The 14,038-nt window shown below is 38.6% G+C and overlaps 1 protein-coding gene across 1 annotated transcript in view; it reads left to right on the top strand.

Moving 5' to 3' along the window:
• LOC121527569 (partitioning defective 3 homolog) overlaps positions 1-14,038 on the top strand; it is a 604,468-nt gene that overhangs the window by 399,870 nt on the left and 190,560 nt on the right. Inside the window, exon 17 of the mRNA XM_041814583.1 lies at positions 6,438-6,586. Coding sequence (XP_041670517.1) covers positions 6,438-6,586 — 149 coding nt within the window. The remainder of the gene's footprint in view (positions 1-6,437; positions 6,587-14,038) is intronic.

Here is a 14,038-nt window from a genome sequence, read left to right as displayed (position 1 = left end):
ACAAGATGTGTAATTGAGTGCTGCATTTCTATTAATGGACTGTGAATCTTTGTGTGCCTGTTTTAAAAAGACTTGAAGATTAGTACCAGCCTTTTCTTGCCTTTGGGAATGAGTCACAGATTTAAGTCATGTCAGCAATCGAATACAAGTTTTCCAAAAGTTCTGAAAACTTTCATCTGTGCTAGCTCATATGCAACATGTGAGAAGGAATTGCTTTGCTACATGATGGTGATCATCAACTGGTGGCCCGGGGTCCATATCAGGCCTGCTACAACTTCTCATCATACCCCTAGAAGATACATCTTTCTATCTTTCATTATTAGTGAATATGATGCATGATAAACACTTACTCATTAGTCCATTCTTGATTAAAGCTGCGGTTTTCTGTCAACTTTCCCTTTCATGCACTCTGAGAAATTATTTTATTTTATTTTATTTTATTTTATTTTTTTGCCAGAGAATCACAGCAGTTGACCAGTTTCCTACTTGTTTTCCCCACCAATCAAACCACAGTATTTCTGCATCAAACCCAGTGATGGACAGTATGCTAGTCCCAGAAATATGCAGCCAAAATATTGCAGTCGCCCTCTAGTGGCAGTTGCAGTTTATGGGAATGGAACTGATCTCACTGCCAACGGCAAAAATAAAAAAAATTTAAAAAAAAATTTATACTTCTGAAGAAAAGCAAAACAATTTAATAATAATGTGATAATTGGACCAAATAGTTATCTCATTTTACTTTTTGTGAAGTCTGGCCCTTTTGGTGTCTTCCAAGAAAAAGCTGGCCCTTGTACAAATGTAGCAGATGACCTCTGCTATATGACATTGTTTCAAGAATAGATGTACATAAGCTGTCTCATTTTTTAAATGTCAGTCAATAATCAAGTGAATGGATTTGAGTCGGACAACTTAAGTTTGTGAATGTTAAAAATATTTTTTGCAGCAGGACATGTTTGTGTTTGACACTAGCTCTGACTGTATCAGTCCTCTGAGGTTGTTTTGAATGCAGAATTTGACAAATGATCAGGTAAATGTCCAATTGGAGCCTACAGGCGAACGCTGCAGTGGTGGTGGGTTGAAATCCACATAGCTTAAATTGTCTGACTGAACTAGCTTGCATGTGTTGCTCCATTCATGGTTGACAGACAAGCACAAAGAGCAACCCTAGAATTATGCAGTTTTATTTAGCAGAACGTTGTTGTCCAAAGCTATGCACATTTCCACAAATATTGCAGAAACAGGTCAGTACCACAAGTTTTATAAAAGAAGGAGCTTACAGTAGATGTAAAACAGGTAACTAAATCTTTTATAGTTGGCTCCGCCCAGTCTTGGAGTAGAACAAAACAATGAGAAAATGCTTCACAGCAAAAACTTGAGTGTTGAATTCTCAGTGTTAAACATTTCAGTGTAATTTTAACTCCATTCAGAGTAAGATGGCCTCAGTGTTGGAGTTACAGTGTGGATACATTCAGTGTTAACTCTGTGGAGAGTCAGTTTGTCCATGCTCTGCACCATGAGTGTAGTTGTCTACTAAGTTGACTACTTCCTGTGGTAATAGCTAATATCAGAGAGAGGGCAGACTTTTAACACAGGGTGTGTTCCAGCTCTGAGTCGATTTCATTGACCCATGATCACCAGAAGACACATCACATTGCTACAGTTGTTTCATGTGAGTTGGCAATAAATATTTATTATGAATGTTAAGTGTTTTGCTCCATGCACAAAATTGAATTAAAAGTACCTCAGAGTGACTTGATTAATGTAGAGTAGGAACAAATGTTCACTGACACAGAGTTAAAATTGACATTTTAAGTTTTAAATTTACATTCCTGATTTTAATGCGTCCAAAAAAAGGTACAATAACACGTTCATGCCTCACATATGGACACAACAATAAAATCATGCATGCCTACAGACAAGAGGAATAGTCACAAATACATTCAGCTGTTACAGGCTGATGCAACACATGCATACTAATGTATATCAGCATGCATTGCACAAAAACAGAAAGATATTAAAAAAAGTGCAATACCAGGCGGATTTGTACAGCATGAACATACATAAGTATATGCATGCAGATCCGCCTGGCAGTGAGTGCAGATTTGGTTTGATTAAAGCCCATTTTTGATCTGGGTTTTGAAGGTGGTGCATGTAGGGCATTCCCAAATTATACTTGGTATATTGTTCCAAATGTTATTGCTCCAATCTGACTGCACAGCCTGACCAAAAATGGTGTGTCTGAATGGCACCTCATAGTCCCCTTAGGCAGTGGTCATTGCGGTTGTGCCATTGTTAGCTTTCTGTTTAATGCATTAACTGAACAGGGGTGGGGCTAGTCCATGCAGTGTCTTGTATACAGAGCAGGCATATGTATATATATATTTTTTTTTTCAAACTGTCAAAAATCAAAAGATTGTATTTTTCAAAGATGTGATGATGATGATATGAGGATAGATTACTGTCAAAGTTTGTTAAGTTGGTACTAGTGCTGGGCAATTTATCAAAAAATAATCAAAACTGACATTTGGAGCCTCTAACCGATGTAAACCTGCCCTGTCATTTATTTCATTTTTTTTTTCCTTTTAACTCTTTCTCTGCTAATACACAACCCCCATAAAAAAACACTACTGGCTGTGTAGTCATGTGATAGGCAGCCAGGTGTCACAAGGCATGTAGCCTGCCAGAAACCCAAAAGAAGAGTAGTAGTCACATGACACTGTCCCTTCTAGTCCACTAAAACTCAAACACAGAGATAAGCAGCAAAGTTATTTTCTACTTTTTATACAATAGTATAGAAATAATTTATTTAGCAAAAAATACCAGTTGTTTATTCTCTACTTTACTAGGGAAATGTGACTTAAAAAACCCAAACATTTCAGCTGATCTCTGTTTTGATTTCAATAAATAACCATAAATTGTTAATCTGTGCATGATCCTTTCAGTTATTTGTTTTAAAATTATACAAATATTTGTAGTACAAATAGAGTCAGGGGTGGAATAATTGTACATCAATTGTAATTGAGGCAAAAAGTTCAGTTAAACGTGATTTTGATTTTTGCTATGATCACCCAGCCCTATTTGACACCAGTCAGAGATCAGTAAGTAAAACAATATTCAATTTGGGGAAAAAAATCACAGCATGCAAAACCATCCTGGCTGCATGTACTGTCAACAGGGACCTGATTTGTTAGATAATTTGAATTTGATTGTTTTGGAGATCTTTTAAATGTGAATTTTGAAGAGTCTAGAGTGACACCAAGAAACTTGAATTCATTTACTAATTCAAGCTCCCCTCCCCTCAGGAATACATTTGAAAGCATGATTGTTACTGGGAGTCTGGAAAACACCATGCATACAGTGCTTAACAAATTTATTAGACCACCACCCAAAGTAAGGTTTATGCCACAGCTGCCCTAAATCAACAGCATTGGTAATGACCAAAATCATTTTTTTATGTTTCTGCAATGGTTAATACACCAATATGTAGAAGCTCATTGACTGAAATGATATTTTTAATGCTAAAATATAATTATTTTTGTTATCCATGAATTTTCAAAGTTACTGATTTACAAAAAAAACTGAAAAAATAGTAAAGCACATTAATATTTCTTGATTAATCTGTCAAATTATAGTTATTTACTTGCCTTCATGAACAGAGAAATGAGTTTTAGTGGTTGAATGTTATGCTTGATTAATTTCTGACTTCTCCGAGAAGCTCAGTGAGCCTGCTCAAATTTGGGTGAATTCAGTTTGAAATTCCTCATTCCTGTTCAAAATGGTAAAACGTAGAGAGCTCACTGAAAATGAAAGAGTCCGCATCAAAGCACTTTATGATGCTGGATGGTCTCTGAGACAAATGTGACAGGTGGTCTAATAAATTTGTTAAGCACTGTACAGTTTTTAGCCTTCATGAAATAGTGAGCATGGTTTTATTAGCCAATCCTGGATGTGGGTAATCGCTGTTGTAAGAATCTTTGGGGCTCCTTTTCATTTTTTACAGGTGTAAATATTATTAATTCATCAGCATACATTTACATGTGAATGTTATTGAGTAAGTTGATTTTTCATTGTTTTCTTGTTTATTTAGATCCGGTTAGATTTTTAGAGGTAGCAGCTATTCTTCCTTTGGTCTGTATGTGGCAAAAGCTAAACAAGTGGACACATAAAACATAAAAAAAAATACATGAACAATTTTACATACACACCACAATACCCAAACTTCAAATAAGGTGTGTTCCTAAAAGAGCTGGGTCTTTAGCTTCTTTACGCTTTTTAATAGTGATAAGAGACTTTGACACGGACAGCAGACAAAAAAAAAGCTATAACAAAGTATACCAGCAGCATCCTGAAGAGTACAAATGATTTCAAATGACTTCCTAAAGAGATGTCATTTATTTTGTCCAGAAAAACTTAAAAGCACACAACACATGACGTTTTATTTTGGTAACAGGGTTGTCACTTGGCAAATCACTTTAGTGTAATGCACCTTTTTATCCAGACTTTTTCTCTGTGCTAAAAATATACAGCACTGGGCGGGAGTATTTGGCAGACATGGATAAAAAGTTTTTGAACTACTACTATCAGTATTAAATGGGCTGGCGAACATAGGTGTGGAGGGTCATTGCCACCTCTTTAAATAGTAATAGTTACCACTGTGGGGACCTTAGGTGCAAGTTCAAACAGCAGGAACCTCCAACTCCAAAGGGTGCTAAAAGCAACACTATTTGCTCCTTCTCTACAGGCTATCTTTGGTCCCCAACCTGGTCATTCAGTCACTGCTCAGCGTGTCCCAAAATAAGAGCAGAGGCTGTGTCAAAATGGGCTGCAGCAGCTTAAACCAAAAGATCTGATATCCTACTGAGTGAATTTACACCACCGCTGGGCTGTCCCTGTGAACTTCACTCCTACTGCCCACAGATTTCTCACCATTTGGATTCTGAGTCATCTGAACCACTTTTCTCTGTAATCACTCTCTGTACCTGCACATGGCTGTGCATGATCCCACCTGCCTGTCTCTTTCTCTTTCCATGTTTCTGTATGTCCCAAAATAACACAATACTGAGCGAAAAAACAGAATTCCTGCACAAAATACTTCTCCTTTCTCCCACACCGCATCAGCCACGCTCCGACAACTGACATTTGCGCAGACAGAAAAAAGAGAGGCCAGGTTTTTTTTTTTTTTTTTTTTTTTTTTCGTGGGCTTGGTTTGATGAGAGGAGAATAGCGAAGGATGATGAATAAATGAATTATACATCTGTGCTGTCATTCCTCTCTTCCTGCCCCACCTCCGTCTCTTCCTGTGTCAGCCGGAGTCGGTCCTGTGAGGCAGCCTGATCTTAGTTGGGATTGTCAGGTACGGTCGACGGCAAAGTGACATGATGACATCGGCCCCTCGGTGACAGACGAAGCAGCTCTTTTGTTAAATGGGGGATGACAACCCAAATAAGAATGGTTTACATGTAAACAAGTGCCAGCAGAACTGCAGCTGCTGTTAGATGATATTACAAATATTGAAGGGTGCTCGAAGGAGCATCTGTTCTGAAAAGGATATGATGACAAAAACCATATTTCCTCCTTACTGCTCTACTTTCAAAACTATAATCGTGGCATCCAAGGAGAAAAGCTTTCCATTTGATTTAGCAGGGAGATGAGATCATATGGTTCTAATGCAAAATACAGGAATTACATTCCCTTTGGAGGTCCAAACATCCCTTAATGGTTATAATGTATGATCATCAACAGAACAAAAGAAGCAGCACCGGCATCCTCTCATGCGTGTAGCATTTATTAGACTCCATCTCCTCCTCTTTGTCTCCCCTTAAATGGCAACATGTTCTCACCTTAATTGTAAATGCTCTCTTCTGCATGCCAATACCACCGAGCCCCGCTTTCCCAATCTCCTCTTCCCCACTCCCCTCTGATTTTCAATTAAGATCCAGACAGAGATAGAGGATCTTAAAGGGAGCACTCCATGGTTGGGCTGGGCTCTACCAATGCGCCAGACATATCGTAGAAGTGGGGGGGGTTATTGAGTGGCCATGACCCCAGAGGACCCTTGCCTCATTGGGGTATCACACATGTAAGCCAGAGCTCGCCTTCCCAACTGTAGCCATGCAGATCCCAGGCAGCAGAGGTGGAGGTGCCCTTGATTAGAACAGTCATTGGAATGAAGGATTAAAACTGACGGTGTGTTCCTGCAGATATTGAATGTCGATGGTCATTATCTGATAGTGAAGGACTGTTTTGGAGATGTATAAATATTAATAGGTAGATTGTATTGCCTAGTGTTATTATGAGTATTGTCCCATGCAATATATTTGAATTAAATTAAATCAATGTGTGATTTAAAGGGTATGCATTCAGATTTTGCCATGCCTCATAGCAATATTATAATACCTTTCTTTCTTTTTCTCTCTTTTCTTCTTCATGTTCCACAGCACGCTCAGCCCAGATACAGACACTGATGGAGCGTTCCAGAGGGAGGGCTTTGGTCGCCAGAGTATGTCAGAAAAACGCACCAAACAGTTTGAAAATCCTGCTGAGCTGGATATCATCAGGACACGCAAGTCCAAAAGCATGGATCTAGGTAAATGCTATGCTATGCTTGTATGTGTTTCACCTGCATTAAGTCAAGGGATTCATTATTTTATTAAATCCACCTGTTTGCTCATAGACAACTTTTTTTGGCAAGGACAAAAAGTTGTAGTAATCTCCTGGAGCAACTAGGCCTGGCAAAGAAAGATGTTGGCTCCTAACACCCACAAAGTGTTGTTTCCACTACTTTTGGTGTGAACTAAACGAACAGAATGCAATTTGTGAATTGAGGAGTCTTTGGAAGTAACTTAATTACCTCAGGATGTAGACAAATAGCTGTTCCTTTCTTCTTTAAAGTGTTTTTCTAAGCTAAATTAGCCAGCTGGTGGCTGTAGCTCCATACTGAGCATGCAGACCTGAACCCATGGCAAGAAAGCAAATAAGCCCCTATGTCTGAAACTATTTAAAATAAGTCCAACTGAGAATATTCAGTTTTATCTTATGGTTGGAATAACTTGTCAATATTTTTATATTGAGAAGTCAGTGTGCCTGGTTACACCTTGCATTGACATCCCTCCTGGGCCATTGGATCAGAAGTAAACAGCCTAACAACCAATGGACCCTATTTTTAGCCCTACGGATAAACTGAGACCTCATCTGTCAGAATACATACTATATGTTCTTTGCATATGATGCCATGTAGCAGTTGATAACTCCCCATGGGGTGGCAAGAAATGATTTCTGCATAGAGGAACAATACCAAAAAGGTCATGTTTTCATGACTATGTCTAAGGTTCAAAATGTGAACACAAAAACATTTCAGTGAGGACCACTTTTTTAAGAAACACACATGATTTGCGGTTTAGCAGTAATGAATTTACTGTGATTGCTGTTATTTGGATTTGGCGGTATGTCTGTTTTGTTCCACCTAACCTTCAGGAGGAACAGCACACCTTCCTGATTCTCCTGTGCCTACAAGGAAAGCCTGAGGCAGTGAGAGAAGCAGCAATAAACCCAGAGCAGAGCAGGCATCAGTGACAACAGAATGACACCGATTTAGGCAGATGTAGCATAGAGGAGGAGCTGGGGTGGAGGAGGGTTGCTAAAAGCATTGTGCAAAGGGAGAAGCAAAGAATTGCCAAGCTATAAGGCAGCACAAGTGCAGTTAGCCAATAGCATGCTTAGAGTGAATAAGCTGGCCGTCAGCTGATTAGGGCTTGCACGAGGTCAGCTGATCTCAAATATATGGCTGCGCTCAGCTCCATGGCCTGCTTGAACTAATGCTCTATGCTCAATAGTGTACTTGAGCTTCTCCTGTAACCTGAAAGTAGTGAAATACTGAGGCAAAAAAAGTTTGAAAGAGCTCGTGGTGAAATAGCAGCAGGCAGGAATTTATAAAGAATCCATCTAAAGCCTGGAGGAACTGTGCCACACAATGCTTGTGTATGGTAAGTTTAGTTCAGTATAGTTTTGCCATGGTTAAGCCCATTAAATCCTGATCCTACCCATGTTTTCTCAGCTGATGTCTGTCCAGCCTTACTCATTGTGACAGGAAGTCTTTTAAGAGCTGTTTGGCCTCCAAACCGCTTCATTTGGTACCAGTTTGGATATTTTAATATATAATATTGCTTAAAAATGACAGGGTGGAGGAAAGGCACTCAAACAGGAGCTAGCTACAGTGTCTCACCTTAAAGAGCTGTTTCATAGTACAGGCTCTTTCGTGAATGATCTTTACTTGGTCGTTCACCCCACAAGGCCTGTATGGTTGATGGTAAAGCACCATTTCAGTTAAAAGCATGTTTATAATGTAATGAGGATTTTTTTTTTTTTTTTTTTATGTTAAAGAGGCTCAGCTAGCCTCTCAGCCTAGTACAAGACTTCTCAAGACTCTTGTCTCCCTTCATCCAGCTAGACGACACTGGGAGGTCTGCAGGACTAAGTAAATTGTGATATTGATTGCTTCAACCATCGGTAAATTGGTTTGAGATCCTTACACAAATCTCTGTTAATGCAAAGTTTGAAGGGTTTTAAGCCTGGTTAGTACTTTTGTGTCAAATCTACAATATAGCTCATAACAGTGCCCGTTCACTTTTTCAATGACTCTGGTTGAAGAAGATTTAGCTTAACACATCCTCTGTTGACATTTTATAAAATCCTTGTAACAACATTTTTATTCCAGGAACAAAACTAACCAATTAGCTGAAAACTTGTCGATAAAAACATTTGATAAAGTGCAAACTTAGAGAAGAAGGCAAAGGTATGTGACTTTTTATGAAAATGAAGGAACCATATATCCCAACATCCATTGCAGTTTCAAAAACCCATAGTTCAAGTTATCTAGTCAAACTTTAAAAGCATAAAAAAAAATATTTCCACATTTATCTTCGTTGCAGTGCTTTAATTGTAATTAACAACTTTGCATTACATTGAAGTTTGCATATCGTTTTGTTTTAAAGCGTGGCGGCGTGTATTGTCGTCATCAACAGCTGACAGTTCTTGGGCGCAGTTAACAATACCATTGTTATAGTGGGCTTCACCAATCACAGATGATGCTCTTGGATGGGAAAAAAACTGTTTAACTTAAAAAAAAACAAACAAAAAACAAAAAAAACCCCAAAAAACAAAAAAACAAAACAAAAAAACATTGGTATTTTACAAACTGTTGCCTCCTACAGGAGCATAACCCATTGTTTCACACTAAGGTAGCTCATGGTAAGTCCACATAGAATATTTTTGACATTATAGTTGATAATCAAATATGCTATGAAGAAAATAGATTACAATTTTACTTTCATACCACATCATCAAGCTTTAGAGTGGCGTATGGCATTGTAAATAATGCATACTTCAGCTTTGGTGTGCCTGTGTTACTCTGGAATACCTTTCCAAAATGCCAGTTGGCATTTGAATGTGATAAGCCATATTGTATTACAAGCATAAATCAGGTTTGTTCACTCATAGCTTGGCTTGTGGGTGACCTTTCTAAAACCGAAGTCTACGTTGAGATGTTTGACTGAAAATGGAAAACAGAGAGGAATTTTTGAGGGTTTGGCTTTGAAATTATAAGTTTTTGGCCTCCATCTCCCATGGTCCTTTTCCATTGGAGCATGGTCTAAAATGAGAATCACATAATCTTCTAAGGTGACTGTCTACTATCTGCAAAGAGATTTGTGCAGCCAAACACACTCACAAATGTTCAAAAACACTGACTTCATCCTGGAGAGATGACGGTGTCAGTTTTGAACCTCTCCCACTGAGGCTGAAGCCCACGCTGCCTTCTTTCGGATCACTGGCTAATCATAACAGATCACAGCCAACTCTATTCCACACAGAGCCCAGAGACCTGCAGAAATCTTTGACTCTCCCACAGACTAGTTCAGGTCCGGGCCAATGCATTCAGCCCTGTGGGGTTCACCCTCCCTGTTGTAGCCCTACCCTTTGTCCCCCTTTTGAAACTTTTCAACAACAAACACAACAGAAAGTTTTTAGGGGAAAGTTCTGCTCAGGAAAAAGATAAGAGTTAGTCACTGGAGAGGACTCACTGGCGTATTTACTCATACACTAGCATCTTTAACAGGAGTGTTTTAGTGAAAAATACAATTGGATTTAACTGAGGAAAGGAAGTGAGTAGAATGGGTGAGATACTGAGATAACTCTTTGATGGCATTGTAATTATTGCTAATGCATATTTTATCTCTGAGTTTAATCAAAAAAGCTCCTTTTGACAGCATTAGAGTGGCGTCAGTAATTTAATGAGTTCAAGAAAACAACAAAAACACTTCTTCATCCCTTTGTAAGATGATGGATCACAACTAATGCATTTACTCTTTTACAAATATCTTTTACTGCTCTCTATTTCTTAGTTCTCAACATATAGGCGGTTTTAACAACAGGCAAAGGTAGACAATCGCCTGGGGCCTTAAGATGTACTTATTAAAGGTATGCATTTAATATGTTATGTCTGAAATTACTTTCAATGATTGAGATGTGTATTTTGGATGTAAATAAGGGCCTGAGAGCAAAAAAACAGCATCAACATTTTATTTTAATGATCCAAAAAGTCCCTGCAGAGGACCCCAACAATAAGGTCCAATCCCCTTAAGGGCCTAAAATGTCTTCGTATCATGAAATTATAATTGGGTGGATCACTACAGACTCATTAAAAGAATGAATTGTTGGACTATTAAAGTTATGTGGAATTAATAATTATATTTTTATGTTATTTTTGGCAGAAGAATGGATTGTTAGGTAGTTATTTCTTTTTATTTTGTCTAGAAGCATTCAAATATTCAGACCTGGTGAGTGTGATTAATGACAGTCTTCTAACAGTTTGGGTTTTAGTGTGTCTAAACGATAGTTTATATTGTAAACTAGTACAGTGAGAGGACATGAAGACATTAGCTAATGAGTCTTTTTTGAACTGGGCTGTAAACCAGTTTATTTCTAGTGTAAAAACCAGCTTTTTGACAGGTGTTCAGACGGGACTCCCGGTGTTCCTGCAGCCAGCCTCAAGTGGACACTAGCCGTATTGCAATTTTTTTAACTTCCCCAGAGCAGAGACACATTAAAACAAATGCTCCTCGTACTCTGTGCTCACACTTCTGCCCTCTCTCCTGCTTGTGTTTGGGCAATGTATGACCCACAATGGGGGATTATAATGGATTTTTTTTGGCTGACTATCCACTATGAACATTTTTCCCCTCATGTCTCATAAGCAAACAAAACTTCAGTTTCATCTGAGATCTTATATTCACAGATCTATTTTTAGCTCACAAACGTCTCATCCCTCATCATGGAAAACGGTGTTAGTGATCATGTCTTATTATATAAATATATATGTTTTGTTGATCATTCAGTTCTAACCATGGAAGCAATAACTGAAAGTGGAGTTAATTCTAAGCTTATAGGCTCGGGTTGAACAAATGCTACAACACAGTTAAACAGCCAGTGATGTCAGCTCCATGCCATGACTGTGCGGCACAATGAATTGATTACCAAATTTGTTGCCAACAAATTATCTACTATTTTGATTTGTAGCATCTGCCCTAAATGCATATTGTTCTCATAAATGGCTCTCAACATTAGTTTCTCAGAGATAAATGCTTTAGCCAGTAAAAAGGAAAGTTCTGGTAGACTCTTTGTTCAAGGTGTTTTTCTCTTAGTTTCTAATGTCACATGAAGATTGATTCATCTCAGAAATACACTTTGCTTTAGTATGGCAATCAGTTCAATATAATTATTACATCAAAGCCACACAATTAAAACTTGCCTATGGGTAACATTTTATGTAGTTGATAAAGGTGAGACAAACAACACAGTCCCGGCCTTCAGCTTTAATCCTTTAGTCACGCTCTCGGACGTTTAAGTTTCTCTTCATTCTTTACATCAACACATTAATAAAGCTGTGCTGTGTGTTCAAAGCTCCCCTGACTAAATGGTTAACATGCCCAACAATGCTACCCCCTGCAGACTCTCATTTTCTTCTGTCACTTGGTATTTCTGTCCCTCCCCTTTAATCGTGTTCCAGGTGCTTCCAAATCGCATCAGCAGATGGATTTCATGACTTTGAAGCCCATCATTGTTGAAATATGCTAAACTGGTCAGACACCCCGCGGTTCAATCCCATTTAGATGGGAAGGGAGATTGAGTGAGAGAAGAAAAGGGAAGAAAGAGACGTGAGGTACCACGGCTGGCAGTAGTACATTAGCACATTCCAGCCACTTTGCCTTGTAAGCCTCGTGATTGACAGGCCCTTGCACCGAGTGTAATATCTCTTACTAACATCACTATTGTCACACTCTTTATTATCTGTCCTGCACTTTCTGCTTCTGTCTCTCTCTGCTCTGCATGTGCTCAATAACACAGTACAAAAGGCACTAACCACTCATGCTTGTTTATGCTCTTTAACAGTAGCAGACGGGATTAATGGCAGCACAAGAACCAATGGAGGTAAGCAGCTACGCCTGGACCAGCACAACACACTGTAACCATTACTACAATGGGCCATTATGGCTGTTCAGCCGGGTCCACGGGTCGATAATAGAGATTGGAAGGCAGCCTCCCACTTTCTCAATAACCAGCTCATAACTAGCCGTTATTGGCTGAGTGATCTTGGCACCTTTAGATGCATATGGGGGAGAGAGTTGTTTGAGGTAATTGTGGCATGATCAAAAGAGGGTTTTCATATTGCTGAGAGAGAGTTGCAGCGGGATGAATAGAGACTTGGCAACTAATGTGGGAACCTGTGCCATTGTGCTCGTTCTGCAGTGCAAATGATTGAAGAAAACAGTCATTATTTTCAGGAGTTGTGGAGGGCTGATGGGAGCCAAGCAATGGAGTGGCACTTGCAATAGAGAGACGTTCACTGCCAGTTGGCCTCTTCAGCTTGCTGCAATTGATCCGTCATAGTCAGGCTGTTTTTAAGATCTGGTTGGAGCATGTTAGAGTGCATTCAATTCTCTAAATTAACACAGAATATGCTGATATGCTTTTCAAAAAATGATCAAGTCCATGCCTGGTTTGTTAAGGGATATACTTTTGCACCTGTAGATTATCCCATTTTTGACAAAACTTCAGGAAAGTATTACTAGAGTTACAACATGTTCGTTTCAAGGCCTCCTGATCATCATAGGAGTTATGATGATATTTCTCAACCAGAGCCATTAAAAAAAAAACAAAAAAAAAACAAAAAAAAAGTTGAGGTCTAAATGTGTTCAAATACTTAGAAATGTACATTGATGAAGCTGTTAGCCAAAAAACAGGCTGATTTGGTAAGACTTAAAGCTAATATATGGGATGAAAATATACCTCTGTAGTCATTGTGTACTCTCTCCAGCATTCTGCAGTGATCCAGGCATAAAATCTAACAAAGATATTAGGTCATTCACAGTCCAGTCAGTGCTAATAAGCTCAAGAATATTAAATTATAGAACAAAATATTCAGTTTGCTGTTCATTAGCTAGCTAAACTACTGAGGTCATAGGTACAGTTATGATTTTTGCCTGAAAAGCATAACTAGATGTTGGTCCCTAATTGCTCAATAAAAATCCATATTATCACAGTAATACTGATTTCAGTGATCGTTACAGACATATGACATAAATAACAAGTATTTTTTTTTTAAGACAAACAAGCTGATTTGTAGCATTTTAGTGGAACTTATTAAAAATCAGGGTATTAGGGAATAACAGTCACAGGTACCAGTACCAGAGGAAACTCTTTAGAATATGTTCTAAACGGGTTTTTGCATAATTAACATAGTAAAATGATACCAAATTATAGCAAATGATCGCAAGTGATATCAAGTTGAATCATTAATACTTCTACACTTACTGCAATCTGTGCCATACTCAAGTCCTCTTCTTTTCACCAGTGTGAGTGAACCGCACTGTGCTCAGGCACTTTACAATTCCTAGACCCTGGTAGGGAGGGTAGAGATGGGATTCAGCATGGTATGATTCCTCATCCACCAATACAAGCTCAGGTGTGCAGCATAGATATGATG

This window comes from Cheilinus undulatus, linkage group 19, assembly GCF_018320785.1.
Source record: "Cheilinus undulatus linkage group 19, ASM1832078v1, whole genome shotgun sequence".
Classification (NCBI taxonomy): Eukaryota; Metazoa; Chordata; class Actinopteri; order Labriformes; family Labridae; genus Cheilinus; species Cheilinus undulatus.
Note: the sequence above shows the minus strand (reverse complement) of the source record. Positions and strands in the feature narration are given on the sequence as shown.